The following is a 16,273-nucleotide window of genomic DNA, read 5'->3' as shown; positions in this document are numbered from 1 at the left end:
CTCCACTCTTTCGTTCATTCTCTCTCCTTTCATCTCTTCGCCCCAGCTTTCAGAAGTACCAGTCAGTCTATCCCCGAGATTCTGATGAGGGAACTTGGGGTGCGTGTTTGTGTTTGTGTGTGTGTGTGGGGTGTTTAAAGCACAACTGGAGTGACAGGTCGGGGACCCCAAGGGAGGAGAGGAGGAGACAGAGGTAGAGAAGGAATGAGAGAGAGGGGGGGGGGGGCAGTGGTGTGGTGGTGGGATGACAGAGGAAAATAACTGGGGTGCTGGAGGGTCAGGTGTGTGTATACACATGTATGTATGTGTGTCAGTGTGTGAATACACATGTATGTATGTGTGTCAGTGTGTGAATACACATGTATGTATGTGTGTCAGTGTGTGTGTACACATGTATGTATGTGTGTCAGTGTGTGAATACACATGTATGTATGTGTGTCAGTGTGTGAATACACATGTATGTATGTGTGTCAGTGTGTGTGTACACATGTATGTATGTGTGTCAGTGTGTGAATACACATGTATGTATGTGTGTCAGTGTGTGTGTACACATGTTTGTATAATCTGCAGACTTACGTGTGCACTCCTCCAAAGGTGTACCAGAACTCATGTGGATGTTGTCGATCATGATATGGCCCTTGGTTCCGTGGTCAAAGAAGCCTTCCATAACCACCTGAGAGGAGGAGGAAGAGTATGGGAAGGAGGAGGAGGAAGAGTATGGGAAGGAGGAGGAGGAAGAGTAGGGGAAGGAGGAGGAGGAAGAGTAGGGGAAGGAGGAGGAGGAAGAGTAGGGGAAGGAGGAGGAAGAGGAAGAGTAAGTGAAGGACGAGGAGGGATAATAGGGGAAGGAGGAGGAGGAAGGGAATGAGGAGGAGGAAGAATAGGGGAAGGAGGAGGAGGAAGAGTAAGAGAAGGAGGAGGAGGAAGAATAGGGGAAGGAGGAGGAAGAGTAAGGGAATGAGGAGGAGGAAGAATAGGGGAAGGAGGAGGAGGAAGAGTAAGGGAATGAGGAGGAGGAAGATTAGGGGAAGGAGTAGGAAGAAGCAAATTACCTACATGTAGATGCAGGGATACATCTTATACATGGAATCGATAACCATGAATATGGACCACTGCAACACATAACCACTAGTAATATACTTCTACTTGTTTCTCCAGCTCTCTCTTCTCCAGCTAACTCTTCTCCAGTTAACTCTTCTCCAGCTAACTCTTCTCCAGCTAACTCTTCTCCAGCTAACTCTTCTCCAGTTAACTCTTCTCCAGCTAACTCTTCTCCAGCTAACTCCTCTCCAGCTAACTCTTCTTCAGCTAACTCTTCTCCAGCTAACTCTTCTCCAGCTAACTCTAACAGACAATTTTTCTGGAAGGGAGAGGGGAGCATGCTGAAGCCCGAATACCTGGAACTCTTTAGGGGATCGGGGCAGGATGGTGCGACCCTCCTTCCAAACGGGGCCCTGGTCGCCGCGGAGTGCCCAGAGAAGGGTCTCCTTGTGATGGGCATCGCGGAGAAGGATGCGCAGGGTGCCCAGGGCCTCTCCCCACAGCTGGTAGGAGAAGAGCAGGCAGAGAGGCCCCGTGTCGGGTCCCACCATGGGGCTTAGGATCCTGGCTCGCTGCCGCTCCGTCTTGGGGTTGGCTTCGATGTACAGGTAGCTATTCAGGTCTGTGTGGGGCAGGGAGACAATGCAGTGGTGGGTTTAGAGACTTGAGATGATGCAGTGAGGGGAACACGGTATGTATACACACATATGGGCAATACATACACATAGGCACATGTGCACACACACGAGGGAGTGTACACACACACGAGGGAGTGTACACACACACACGAGGGAGTGTACACACACACACGAGGGAGTGTACACACACACACACGTGCGCACATCAACGCATCTGCACACACAAGAATAAAACCACACAATACCACAACTACAAGGTCAGACTTACAATAGCACAGGGACGTGATACATACCAAAACACGCCTAACAGAAGAATAGGTTCAGTGAGAGAGTCAAGCGCTAAGGGAAGGGGATGAATTCACAGCCAACCCAAGGGAGCCATTCCCATTGGTATTCAGGTAGACCCATTACATAATAGCATTGGATTAAACACAGACAGTTGTTTATAGAAGAGGATGTTTAGTTAGTCAATTGGATGTGGACTTTGGAATCCTTTGTGGGATTGAACCTGACAGGGTGTGTGTGTGTGTGTGTGTGTGTGTAGAGTTAAGTGGGCTACGGACCAGTATCAACACATTCCTGACAGGATCACATGTGCTTTATCGCAGTGTGTGTTAGAGATGTGTGTTAAAAATGTGTGTGTGTGTGTGTGTGTGTGTGTGTGTGTGTGTGTGTGTGTGTGTGTGTGTGTGTGTGTGTGTGTGTGTGTGTGTGTGTGAGTGAGTGAGTGAGTGAGTGAGTGAGTGAGTGAGTGAGTGAGTGAGTGAGTGAGTGAGTGAGTGAGTGAGTGAGTGAGTGAGAGAGAGAGAGAGAGAGAGAATATTGTCCAAGAGGCACTAGGTACAATGAAGTTATGGATATTAGCATCACCATATTCCAGCTGAATGTTCATGTATAAACTGTTATATATTACAAACTGACATGGAAATATGTAATATATATAAATAGTATATGTTATGTCCCCTCTACGAATTGTTTGGTGATTACATTTCTACAGCTTTATAGAGAACATTTATTTGATTTATTTCATAGAAAACACATTTTTATTAAGGAATGGCCCTTATTGCTTTTTGGTTCAAGCTAGACAATTAGAATTCAAAGAACTTGAGAACACGTGCACATCATAGTCATTGACCTCGATTGTGATGCATCTGTGATGTCATCCGAACACCTGTGAAGCAACGTTCTAGAGGTCAACCAAAATCATTTAGGCACTTGAAAGCATCACATTGCTATCTGCTCTGAACAATTAAAAAATTAATAATTACTCCAAGCTCTTTCAATAATGGACTATCTCCAATATCTGAGCCAGTTCCATCCCTTCCTTTTGGACCAGTTGATCTGGAAAGTGTTGAGGATGGTTCCTAACGATGTTCTCGCCTCATGGCTGATCACACAGATGACTGGAGGATCTCCAGCGCCTGGAGTGGCTACCTACCAGGACCTGAACCAGGTTTGTTTGGCCTAGATTATAGTGAGTAGTCTGAAATGGCAACGTATTCCCTATATAGCTAGTGAAATACTTTTGACCAGAGCCCTGGGCCTAGGGTGGGTTACTCTAAAACACGTTGTGACAAATGCTGATGTAAAAAGGGCTTTATAAGTACAATGTGATTTATTGATTGATTCATTGCAGGGAAAATGGCAAAGTCAATTTTTGAATACCCCACTTGCAAGCCAGTTCCAGCCCAACTCAGCCCCTGCCACCTTCCAGCTAAACTCCAGCTATGGACAAGACCAGGACAATTTTATGGACTGGAAAGAGGGGCCCCAGATCAACAACAACAATCAAGTGTATTGTCATCAATATGTGGAGCCAATGGATGTCGATGTTGTTGTGGAGGTGAAAGACAACAGCCAATCAGTAGCCACTTGGCAGGCAACAGTCTGGCCCAGCCAATCAGCAGCCACTACCAAGACAACAGTCTGGCCCAGCCAATCAGCAGCCGCTACCAAGACAACAGTCTGGCCCAGCCTATCAGCAGCCGCTACCAAGACAACAGTCTGGCCCAGCCAATCAGCAGCCGCTACCAAGACAACAGTCTGGCCCAGCCAATCAGCAGCCACTACCAAGACAACAGTCTGGCCCAGCCAATCAGCAGCCGCTACATTTTGGTCATCTAGCCAGCAGAATGCTGCTATATTATGGCCATCGAGCCAGACAGCATTCTCCAACAACCAATCAGCAGCCTTCACTATGAGAGATGGTGGCGACATGAGGAGCAGCAGCACTCACCAGGTCTATGACCCCAAGAGGAGGAGGATGTAAATGTGAGAGACTCTTAAGGGTCATTTTCCCCAAAAATGGATGGTCAGTGTCACAACCAAAAGACTCAGTCCATCACAGAGACCTTGATGTGTGAATCACAGCATAAGAAGCCGTAGAACTACAAGCTTGACTATTTTTTATAGAAAAATAAATGTTTGATTGATTGCAAACTAAATCCAGCATGGCTCGTTTGTGTCCATGTTATGGTGGTTACTGTAGCTACATGCACGTCATAAAATAATGTGTTGTCGAGGAGGGAACTAAATCATTTATTTGATTATATTAAACGTTTAGACCACCTGTAGAAGGACAGCAATCAGCATCCATAATGTAAATGCAGATAACTCACTTGTAATGAATTGAACACTTTATCAAGGAAATGTACACTCTACAATTTGTACCAAACTTAAATCTGGGAGATGACTGAAGTTTGTATTGTATGTGAGAGGGAGAGAAAGCTTGAGTACATTCAAGTGTGTATTCTACTGTGCAGTATGTGCATGTGTGTGTAGCCACCCTAATAGTCTGTCACGATGACAGCCCCCCTCTGCTCTCTAGTCTGTGTGCCACATCAGTGTGTGTGTGTTTGTAAGGAGCCCTCCCATGCAGCACCATACAGCACTGTCTATCGCTGTGCGTCTATCTGTGTGTGAGTGTGTGCATGCGCGAGTGTGTGACTGCATGGGTGTGTGTGACTGTGTGTATGAGTGTGTGTGCGCGAGGGTGTGCATGCGTCCGTACGTCTGCGCGTGTGTATGTGTGGGTCTTCACCACACAGAAAACATCCCCACTTTATCAAACTGATCTTAATGCGTTCGCAGAGGCCCCCCTCTCCCTACACCTCGGGTGAACCCGGCGTCTCTGAACGCTCCCCCCATTGTTCCGCAGCTTGTTCAGCAGACAGCTCATAATCGAGAGGGGCGCGTTCACGTGATATGATGCAACAGCATTATTAATCAATTTTCTCAGCAGTCTCCTGCAGCGAGCAAAGACAAAGAGATCTCAATCTACAAACACAGGCCTCGTTATCGACGCCGCAGGCACCACACGTTGATATGCTTCGCCGCTAGTTCTCCGGCTGTTATGTTTTCACATTTTAGAGAGAGAGATCAAGAGGTTACTGGGTCTGAGTTTTCTGGGTCACGAGAGAGATAAAGGAAGGGAGGGAGGGAGAGAGGGGGAGGGAGAGAGAGAAAGAGGGGGGAGCGTGGGACAGTGAGATGGAGATAGAGAGAGAAAGGGAGAATGAGAGAGAGAGAGAGAGAGAGAGAGAGAGAGAACCTCTCTCTTAGGCTAACCACTAACAGAGTGATGCGATGCGATTGGGTGGTTTGGCTACAATCCTCGACCTACATACCCAGGGATTCCCCGATCTAAAACCCAGGTGACATCAGAGATTCCGAACCACTTTGAGCGCGAGCAGGTCCTGAGACTCCCCCTTTTAATTCTTCACAGCTGCAGCTTGTTAAATATTTCATGGGCCCCCATTCGAAATATATCAAAACCAATGAATTTTAAAACAAGGTCAGGATAACAATCCCTTTAACCCTCATTTGCCGGAGTCCGAAATGGCCCCCTGTTCCCTATTATAGTGCACTGCTTTTGACCAGTACCCAAAGGACCGGCTCATAGGGACCTGGTCAAAAGTAGTGCACTATATAGGGAATAGGATGCCATTTATAGCACGGTCAGTGTAAGAAAACCTCAAAGAAAAACTCCAAACTGCTCATATATTTAATTAATATGCCAAAAGCTTCACTCTTTTTTGATCTGGGGGATATGTATAAAGGGGACTTAGTAATTGCTCTAAGTACATGGAAGGCTACATAGGGAGCCAGAGATTTGCCTGCAAGGTAATCGAGGGGCAGGAATGCACGGCTGGGAATATGGTTTTCCTGTTTTCTTCCCTCTAGAATCTCTTGCCTCTGTAGTTAATAAGTGCTACTGGTTCTTAACTTTTTCCTGCCCAGAACGCTCCCGGAACAATCCGTTAGCGTCACAGAGTTGTAGTGCAGTCACATAGAGCAGAGTGGATGAGTTACACGTTATAAGTGTGTGCGTGTGTGTGTAGGTCTGTGTGGTTGTGTGTGTTTATAAGTCACAAAATCAGCCTCGGCTGGGGCTCAAACTGAGTTTTTGTACCTCCACATGTTTACAAACACCAAACAAGTACTTCACTGTATATCAAGCTAAATTAGCCCCAAGTGGCGATCTAACCTCTTTCTTGCCTTCTGAACATGGTTGTTGTGAACGACCATTGCCAACCCTGACTTATGGGGGGAAGCTAGCTGTGCTATGCTCAGGGAGACTCACCGGTGGGGGGCAGAGCGAGATCCAGGCTGGGGCCCTGGGCTGGGGCTTTGGAGCTGCTGTGGAGGGACCAATGGAGAGGGGCGCTGAGGTCGTGAGTCCAGCCACACAGACCCTGCTCAAGGTCACACACACCACCCATTGACGGAGGGGAGGAGCTAGCTCCTGGAGAGAAAGGGTGGGAGAGGGACAGAGAAAGACAGAGAGAGAGAGAGAGAGAGAGAGAGAGACATCAACCATCAAACATTCTACAATATTATACAAACATAAAGTTTGCAACATTTCCACACAGTATGCTTACAGACACTCACCTCTGCCCGACCGCTGGGCAGTGCTACTCTCCATTGGACCAGACAAAGTCGGCGTGGCTGTGTCAGCCAGCGTGCTGGTTTCTATGGAGGCACAACACATAAGTGTTGTCAGTTACATCCAAGATGCTCAAAATGAAACATACTCAATGAAACAACATCGTATTGTGAATGTGACCACAGCTTTCTGACTAATCAACAGTTTGCCCATGAATACAATTTCTCAATCTCTGCTTCTCACAGAATCTCTGCTTCTCACAGACTGCTTCTCACAGACTAGTGCTTACTCCACACACCTAAATGAGAGTCTGAGGTCATCTCCAATGCTCCTTCCCTCCCTCCCTCCCCCTCCCAGACGAGGTGACAGGCTGAGCCAGGCGGTGATAGCCCAGTCATGTTGTGTCTCTTAGCCCCGACATCTCCCTCTCTCCATGGGTCTGTTAGCTCAGACATCTCCCTCCCTCCATGGGTCTCGACCGTCTCCACCTCCATCCACAGCCCAGTCAGACCAGTGGCTGGGGCCCTGTCAGGACAGGTCAGACACCAGTCTCCATGGGGGATGAATGGGCCTAGCTAGTTCACCCTCGAATGGATGCACACACACACACACACACGAGCAAGCGCGTACACACACGGCTGCATGCGAGTGCGAGTGCACACACACACACTCCTTCCAGCAGCACATGGTCTACAGACTGCATTAGGAATGTTATCGGCGATAAGTGGCCATGCTATTGGGACCAGATGGGACAACCCTGGCTCCGTTATGCAATGACAGACGGAAAGGTTTGGGTCATCTCTGCATTCTAATCACAATCTAACCACGGTCCTAATCATATTATCATACAACCATGGCCCCATATATCGCATCATGGGAATTTGTGGAAACTCTGTTCCAGGCTCCGTTCCAAAAGTTTGGGAACCACTGCCTCAGAGTATACTTGTGCTTTCTGATCATTTCTATGTAAAAATCTGTATCCAAGATGGCAAAACATTTTTTCCCCCCCAAGCATTCATACTTTCCCCAAGATGTCATTTAGGAGCGTGCAATGACTGGAGAGACACACCAAACTCGAACATCTGGAAAGCAAGACTGCTAGTGCAGAATCTGGATGCATCTGCAGTCCAAAGACATAGCTGCTAGATAATAGCTACATCAGTGTAATGATGCTTCCTGGGCATGGCTAGCACCGTTAGCGTTGAGCGGGCGTTTGAGAAGCACAGACGACAACAAACATGGAGGGAAGTTGATTACGTTGTCCATATTAGGACAGACTGAAACGAGTCCTGCTGGGACTGAGGCTGTCCTAATATGGACACCATAGTTGATTGATCCTTTGACATTTTACCGTGACACAACTGCTTGTGAGGAAAAAATGAAACGGATGAAATGAATGAAACGTACACAGCCGGACGTCTGGCGCTGTGGAAAAACACAGCTAAAATAGCGCTACATGAAAGAATAGTGCCCAGCTGTTGAGGTCTCTGACTGCGTGACATTAGCCTAACGTTAATGTCACACCCTTTACTGAGGCAATTAGTTGGCCGATCAGATTTTAATCACCAAGGAGCTATGGGGACCCCACCGGAAATACGTTAACCCCCTACTCCTCCCTAACCTTTTTCACATCCGAGGACCGTGTCTCCTGTTATTTTATCCCCCTTAGCGCCATTCGTACAAGCCGTTGCATCTCCGTGCTTTCAAAGGTCAGGCCTTGTCACAGTGGAAACAGATTGACCTTTGTGGGGTGTGACAGGGGTGTGTGTGTGTGTGTGTCTGTCTGTCTGTGTCTGCGTGTATGACAGAGGTGTCAGGGGTAACGGGAGAGAGACGAGGAGCTATGACCTGCCTGCCTCTCCCCGAGGGCTCTCCACTCCTTGACATGTGTGAGGACACAGCTACAGAGCTGCGTCGAGAGGCAGGCCTTTATACAGTATCACTGTTCCTTTCTCCTTGCGCAGAAGGCCTCCTCGTGCAGAAGGGCCTCCTCGTGCAGCAGAAGCAGGAGAAGGACTAGCCGCGCAGGGAGAGGATCCCCTCATTCAGGAGAAGGCCTCCTTATTCAGGTAGAGTGTCCCCTCATGCATCAGAAGGCCTCCTCATGCAGGGAGAGGGACCCTCGTGCAGGAACAGCCCCTGTGATTTGTCACATGCACCGAATACAACAGCTGTAGACCTTACAGTGAAATGCTTACTTACAACAATGCTTTAAGAAGTTTATAAGAAAAAAGTGTTAAGTAAAAGAAAAATATATATAAGTAACAAATAATGAAACATCATTAGTAAAATAACAATAGCAGGCTATATACAGGGGGTACCGGTACAGAGTCAATGTGCAGTCGAGGAGAATGAGGCCTGCACCTCTTACCGGAAAGGAGTACAGGGCCCATATGTACAGTATCAAGTGTCTTATAGTAGGAAGACTGTTTTTTTTAGGAGCGACTCAGCCCTCTATCTATGTTATGTCATCTACTGTGATCTAAAAACGAAAAAACGATCCTAAATCAGAAGTCCTACACTGAGACGCTTGATACAAACGGCACCAGGGGAACTGTCATGTTTCAGAGAATACAGTGAACAGCGCTCCACCCCTTCCCTTTGCTCACTGTTCTCGACCTCCCCCCCCAGCCCCCTACTCCGCTCCTTCTCTTCTGGAAAACAGCCATAGCTCTCGCTGAACAATCTGACTCAACAAAATTTGATCAAGAAAAAAATGTCAATTATGTAAAGAGCCTCTGTAAAACTCACAAACACACACACAAACCCGCCTGCCCACACATTAAACCAGCGCAATTGTCAAACGCACGTTCCTTTGCAAATCCGACCTGTTAAAGCCGGCGCTCTTCTATTTTCAAACCCTGGATTGGTAATTTACCTGTTTTTTGAGTTTGCTTGTGCTGAGGTGGGAGGGGTGTTCATATTTTAGCTGTGTCCTTAAAAACGTGCGCCAAAGTGCCAATTTCAGGCAGGTTTTAGCAATAAGACAGCAGAAGTGCAGCCTTTCCAGCCATGACGTACAGTACCCATATGCACATGGAGAGGAGAACAAGAGATAGACACAAAAACGTTTTTCCCCCCATTTATTTTGTATTATTATTAAAAACCAAGCATAGCCTCCCCTGCAGTCAATGAAGGCAGGTTGTTTTTAGTCCTGCCCAATGCATTTGTTTTGTCCTGCTCAATCCATTTGTTTTGTCCTGCCCAATCCATTTGTTTTGTCCTGCCCAATCCATTTGTTTTGTCCTGCTCAATCCATTTGTTTTGTCCTGCTCAATCCATTTGTTTTGTCCTGCTCAATCCATTTGTTTTGTCCTGCTCAATCCATTTGTTTTGTCCTGCTCAATCCATTTGTTTTGTCCTGCTCAATCCATTTGTTTTGTCCTGCTCAATCCATTTGTTTTGTCCTGCCCAATCCATTTGTTTTGTCCTGCTCAATCCATTTGTTTTGTCCTGCTCAATCCATTTGTTTTGTCCTGCTCAATCCATTTGTTTTGTCCTGCCCAATCCATTTGTTTTGTCCTGCCCAATCCATTTGTTTTGTCCTGCCCAATCCATTTGTTTTGTCCTGCTCAATCCATTCGCTCACTTTGAAATCAATCTTAAATCACCAAAGCTTTATAAAACATCAAGTTTGGGAGCAGCAAAAAACAGTGAGCAGACATCCCCTTTCTATCTATGTACTATTGTAAATTATTTTAGCCAGCTCCTGTTATTATTTTGGATGTGCGTAAAAACCCCTCCACGCAGGCTACATGCCCAACATGGAAAGATAGATGATATAATCCGAAGGTTCCTGTAACAATAGGTTGTTTTCTGTTTAGTTTGATTAAAAAACAAGCCCGTGTAGGCTACCCTTACCCTAGTACAACGAAACAGCAATGTAGGCCGACATTGTGAATAAGATTTGATTCTTAACTGACTTGCCTAGTTAAATAAAGGTTAAATAACAAAAAATAAAAAACACATTTGGAAACCTTTTATGGATAGCCTTTTTGGCTAATGCATGGCCAGGATAAGAAAGACACCAGACACATTGCTGTTGAACCAGCTTTCGTTATAGTAGAGTAAGGTTAGCCTATAAGGGCTTGTTTTTTTATCAAACTAAACAGAAAACAACCTATTGTTACAAGAACCTATATATAAGTGTTTCTAAATACGATTGTCTTCGGATTATATAATCTATCTTTCCATGTTGGGCATGTAGCCTGCGTGGAGGGGTTTTTACGCACATCCAAAATAATAACAGGAGCTGGCTAAAATAATAGGCATATAGCCTGCGTGGACGGTTAACTGCCTTGTTCAGGGGCAGAATAACAGATTGTCAGCTCGGGGATTTGATCCAGCAACCTTTCGGCCCAACGTTTTAAGCGCTAGGATACCTGCCGCCCCTGAAATGTTTCACTCTTAGTCGTCATGCGTTTGCATTATTCCCAATTCACATAGGCCTACCTGCAGTGCACAGGCAACTCTATTCGGCTGGTATACGTCCCCATTCCAAAGAGCACATCTTGTCCAGTTAGCAAAGACGCACTCCTCCAAACATATTCAACTGATTCAGTCCTATAACGCCATATCAGCGGTAGGCCCAGGCTACATGTGGCTTATTGAGAACGTGCCTCACACATACAAGACAATTCATAGGAGCCTAGTATTACTATTTATTTGAAGTGCGATGAGTAAAGGCCTTTATTCATTGACGCCAATTACAACAATTATGACTGTCAACACTCCAAACATATTGAGCAAACACCAGCTGATTTTTAACTTTGTTTTACTGTGCTATTATTCATTACACTCCGTGCCAGCAGCCTAATTGTAGTCGATGACAACGCAACCTGAGGCAACAGCATGCAGTATTAAGCCATGAAATGTGTTGACCAATTTATTTATTCATCAAAACCCAGAATGTCATTAATATTTGTCATAAATTCATAATAGACATGATTTTTTTAAATCTGCCCAAAAATATGTCCAACTTTTTTGTGAGGTGTATACTTTTGTTTCAAAGTAGAAACAGTTTAAGATTACAGAGAAGCACTCTGTGTGACCCTAATTTAGCCCACTGCAGTAAAAGGTTCAAATAGAGCCCAATATGTCCTTGAAGACTGTAAAACAAAGCCTAAGAGAAACCTCCGAAGTTGATCTTGAAAGAAGGCAGAAAGAGATATCCAGGCAGAGTTTTGTGTCCAAGGCATGTGTGTGTGTGTGTGTGTGTGTGTGTGTGTGTGTGTGTGTGTGTGTGTGTGTGTGTGTGTGTGTGTGTGTGTGTGTGTGTGTGTGTGTGTGTGTGTGTGTGTGTGTGTGTGTGTGTGTGTGTGTGTGTGTGTGTGTGTGTGTGTAAGTGTGTGTGTGTGTGTGTGTGTGTGTGTGTGTGTGTGTGTGTGTGTGTGTGTGTGTGTGTGTGTGTGTGTGTGTGTAAGAAATGAGACCAAAGAGCCTGGAATGGACAGCAGAAAACAGAGAGGGGGAGTGTGTGATGAGAAACAGCAGAGGAGAGTGGAGGAAATAAGAAGAACAAAAACATTTACAGACCCACGCACTATGCCTAAGGGTGGGAACAGAGAGAGGAGAGGAGAGAGCCATGTGTGGGATTTAACAGTGAGAGAGAGAGAGAAACAGAGAGAGAGAGAGACAGAGATAGACAGAGAGAGAGAGAGACAGAGAGAGACAGAGAGAGACAGAGAGAGAGAGAGACAGAGAGAGAGAGAGACAGAGAGAGACAGATAGACAGAGAGACAGAGAGAGACAGAGAGAGACAGATAGACAGAGAGACAGAGAGAGACAGAGAGAGACAGATAGACAGAGAGACAGAGAGAGGAGAGGAGAGAACAGAGCCATGTGTGGGATTTAACAGTGAGAGAGAGAGACAGAGAGAGACAGAGACAGAGAGAGACAGATAGACAGAGAGACAGAGAGAGACAGAGAGAGAGAGAGACAGAGAGAGACAGATAGACAGAGAGACAGAGAGACAGAGAGAGACAGAGAGAGACAGATAGACAGAGAGACAGAGAGAGGAGAGGAGAGAACAGAGCCATGTGTGGGATTTAACAGTGAGAGAGAGAGACAGAGAGAGACAGAGACAGACAGATAGACAGAGAGACAGAGAGACAGAGAGAGACAGATAGACAGAGAGACAGAGAGAGACAGACAGAGAGACAGATAGACAGAGACAGAGAGAGACAGATAGACAGAGAGACAGAGAGACAGAGACAGAGAGAGACAGATAGACAGAGAGACAGAGAGACAGAGAGAGACAGAGAGAGACAGAGAGAGACAGATAGAGAGAGACAGAGAGAGACAGATAGACAGAGAGACAGAGAGAGGAGAGGAGAGAACAGAGCCATGTGTGGGATTTAACAGTGAGAGAGAAAGAGAGAGAGAGACAGAGACAGAGAGAGACAGATAGACAGAGAGACAGAGAGAGGAGAGAACAGAGCCATGTGTGGGATTTAACAGTGAGAGAGAGAGAGAGACAGAGAGAGACAGATAGACAGAGAGACAGAGAGACAGAGAGAGGAGAGGAGAGAACAGAGCCATGTGTGGGATTTAACAGTGAGAGAGAGAGAGAGACAGAGAGAGACAGATAGACAGAGAGACAGATAGACAGAGAGACAGAGAGAGGAGAGAACAGAGCCATGTGTGGGATTTAACAGTGAGAGAGAGAGAGAGAGAGAGAGAGAGAGAGAGAGAGAGAGAGACAGAGAGAGACAGAGAGAGAAAGAGAGAGAGAGATACAGAGCGAGGAGAGAAAGAGAGAATAAGAGCGAGAATGAGAAAGAGAGGTGGTGGGAGAAAAAAGGAGGGGTGACAAAAGATTTACAATCCTCCCTCCTGTGTTACGAGGCATAGCACTCCAACCCTCCCGCACTGTGAACACTTGTGGACCAAATGCTCTGTTGAACACCAGTGTGGTGTTAAACTACTCCATCTCTCTGGGATGTCCTCCATGTCCAATAAAGAGGAGCCTGTGACGGATTGCTTTAACACGGGGCTTTCACCTGGTCTCAATGCCTTTTACATGTGGCAGGGTTAACACCGGAATGGCTGTGGCCTCAAGCTGAAGGGTTGCCGGTGTGAATCCCAGGGCCTGTGTGTAGACCCCACTGGGGGCAGCAGCAGGAAGCGATGGGGCGAGGAGGAAGTGACATAGGACAGCAAAGAGAGAGAGATGTAGGGAGGGGAGGAATGCAGCTCATTTGTCAGTCAGTCATGTAGGCCAATCATGGGTGTGGTACTGAGGGTCCCTAACAAAGGGCACTAGCCTGTTATTCTGACAGAGAATAAGAGAGCGTGTGTGTGTTTTGTGTCCTCTTGTTCTATGTTAACGGAGGGTTCTGGTCTTGTTTCTCCTCTCTAATGGCATAGTGAGTTAGTCAGAGAGGAGTGGGATGAAATATTAAGAGGTCCACATCCTCCTTACACCACCGAACAGGGCTGTGTTCCTTACGCACAGATGCACACGCACAAACGCACGCATACACACAAGCTCTCCCCTAACACTGATTACAGTGTGTAGGTGTAGGTGTTGAGAATTCAGCGCAGACGTCCTGTGTCCTGCCCATTAGGAGCCATTATAGTGTCTGTCTGTGTGTGTTTATGTGTATGTGTTGAACATCCTAGTCAGGGTGGGAACAGAGAGAGGGGCCTAGAACCAGCTCAGGGGAGATGTGTGTGTGTGTGTGTGTGTGTGTGTGTGTGTGTGTGTGTGTGTGTGTGTGTGTGTGTGTGTGTGTGTGTGTGTGTGTGTGTGTGTGTGTGTGTGCGTGCGTGTGTGCATGTGTGTGTGCGTGTATGCGTGTATGCGTGTGTGTGTGTGTAGGTGTTGAGCCCACTGTCTGGTGCTGTAGCTCAGGTGTCCTGCGTAGGCCCAGTGGGAGTAGTGAGCAGTGAGAGGCCAGATGTGTCTACTACCTCACATCTGGATAGCAGACCATACCAGCAGTGTGTGCGTGCATGGTACCCTTGGGACAGATTGCTCAAAACCCGTCCAACCCTTTCTCCACTCCCTGTAACTTTAACCTTCACTCTTTCCAAGACTCCCCTGATTTTTCCACTTCCACTTGCTTTCCAACTCCCTAATCGTGTATCCAGTAGACTCACAGATGATATATAGTACGCGCACGCCCACACACTTTTTAAAAATATACCCAAACCGTTCAAAAGTTTGGGGTCACTTAGAATAGTCCTTGGTTTTGAAAGAAAAGCTTGTTTTTTTGTCCATTAAAATAACATCAGATTGATCAGTAGTACAATGTAGACATTGTTCATGTTGTAAATGACTATTGTAGCTGGAAACAGCTGATTAAAGAAGCAATAAAACTGGCCTTCTTTAGACTAGTTGAGTATCTGGAGCATCAGCATTTGTGGGTTCGATTACAGGCTCAAAATGGCCAGAAACAAACACCTTTCTTCTGAAACTCGTCAGTCTATTCTTGTTCAGAGAAATGAAGGCTATTCCATGCGAGAAATTGCCAAGAAACTGAAGATCTCATACAACACTCTGTACTACTCCCTTCACAGAACAGTGCAAACTGGCCCTAACCAGAATAGAGGACATTTCTAAAGTGACCCCAAACTTTTGAACAGTAGTGTATATTTGTAGGATATTTTGGCAGTTATGAAATGACAGAGAGGAGAAACAGATTGAATGTTTGGAGCGGGGATTGAACCCCGGTCTCTGGTGGGGAGAGGAGTGTGCATGTGTCTAAGCTGAGAATGTTAATATAATTCCACAGGCTTACCTGGCACGTCACAGCCCAATATTTCTACTCTCATCCCGATCCCGGCAGGAGACCACCTCTCTGGATAGATCCTGATGAACTGGGCCAGGGTCTCCTCAAAACGCCGTAGCTCAGGGGTGTCGTAGTGGGTATTCCCCTCAAATATCTGCAGCACACACACATAAATAAAACAGAAATATTGAAATGTTTCAAAAATCTTTATGTAGATTATTTAAATGAGTATAATCATACTTTACACTGACACGCACGCACACACAACCCCAACATCACCCCCACCCCTACACATGTCCCCCTCCCCCACACCCACCTTGGGCAGGCTGGTCTTGCTGTCCATAACGAACCCCCAGTCCTTCCCGTCTAGACAGTGAGCCACGCGGTACTTCCTCACAAAGGCCCTGTTGTCCGTGCTGCTTGTCCCCTCTCCGCCCCTCGCCCCCTGGGTAATAATCCCCCCGACAGTCTTGGGGACACCCAGGTCCACTTGGAGCCACTCCTCCCCAGCCAGGGGCTGAGCGGGGCCGGGGAACCAGCCTGAGTGGCTGCCCACCAGGCGGGCATTCCCAGGGGACCACAGCATGTCTCGAGCTGACGACGCTGAGATCTGGGCGTCGGGGAGCAGGCCAGAGAGGAGGCCCTGCATCTCTGAACACGGAGCATCTGAAGTTAGGGAAGAAGATGGTTGGGGAGAGGGATGGGGAAGGGAGGGGGAGTGGGAAGGGAAATTATTCATAAAATCCCCTTTATTGGGTAAATGTCATGCATTACACAAAACTATCACATTTCAACCCTCACATATTATCTGTAAAAGAAGCAACGAGAGAGAAGGAGGGAGAGAAGGGGAGGGGTTACAGGAGATGAAAGAGGAGGAAGAGAGAGAGAGAGAGATGGAACTAGGAGAGAGAAGAAAGAAAAATTGAGGGAGAATGGTAGAGAGAGAGAGAAAGAGGACGGTAGAGGAGATTAGC

At 46.7% G+C, this 16,273-nt stretch overlaps 1 protein-coding gene across 2 annotated transcripts in view; it reads right to left on the bottom strand.

Moving 5' to 3' along the window:
• Positions 1-16,273, bottom strand: part of LOC109906663 (neuropilin-2) — a 63,401-nt gene that overhangs the window by 9,121 nt on the left and 38,007 nt on the right. For both annotated transcript variants that reach the window (XM_031792299.1, XM_031792300.1), the window contains exons 9-14: positions 15,616-15,965; positions 15,309-15,453; positions 6,570-6,650; positions 6,262-6,423; positions 1,398-1,663; positions 577-673 (exon numbers count right to left, since the gene is read on the bottom strand). In XM_031792299.1, coding sequence (XP_031648159.1) covers positions 577-673; positions 1,398-1,663; positions 6,262-6,423; positions 6,570-6,650; positions 15,309-15,453; positions 15,616-15,965 — 1,101 coding nt within the window. The remainder of the gene's footprint in view (positions 1-576; positions 674-1,397; positions 1,664-6,261; positions 6,424-6,569; positions 6,651-15,308; positions 15,454-15,615; positions 15,966-16,273) is intronic.

Source organism: Oncorhynchus kisutch, linkage group LG16 (genome assembly GCF_002021735.2).
Source record: "Oncorhynchus kisutch isolate 150728-3 linkage group LG16, Okis_V2, whole genome shotgun sequence".
NCBI lineage: Eukaryota > Metazoa > Chordata > Actinopteri > Salmoniformes > Salmonidae > Oncorhynchus > Oncorhynchus kisutch.
This window is presented reverse-complemented; position numbering and strand designations above follow the sequence as displayed.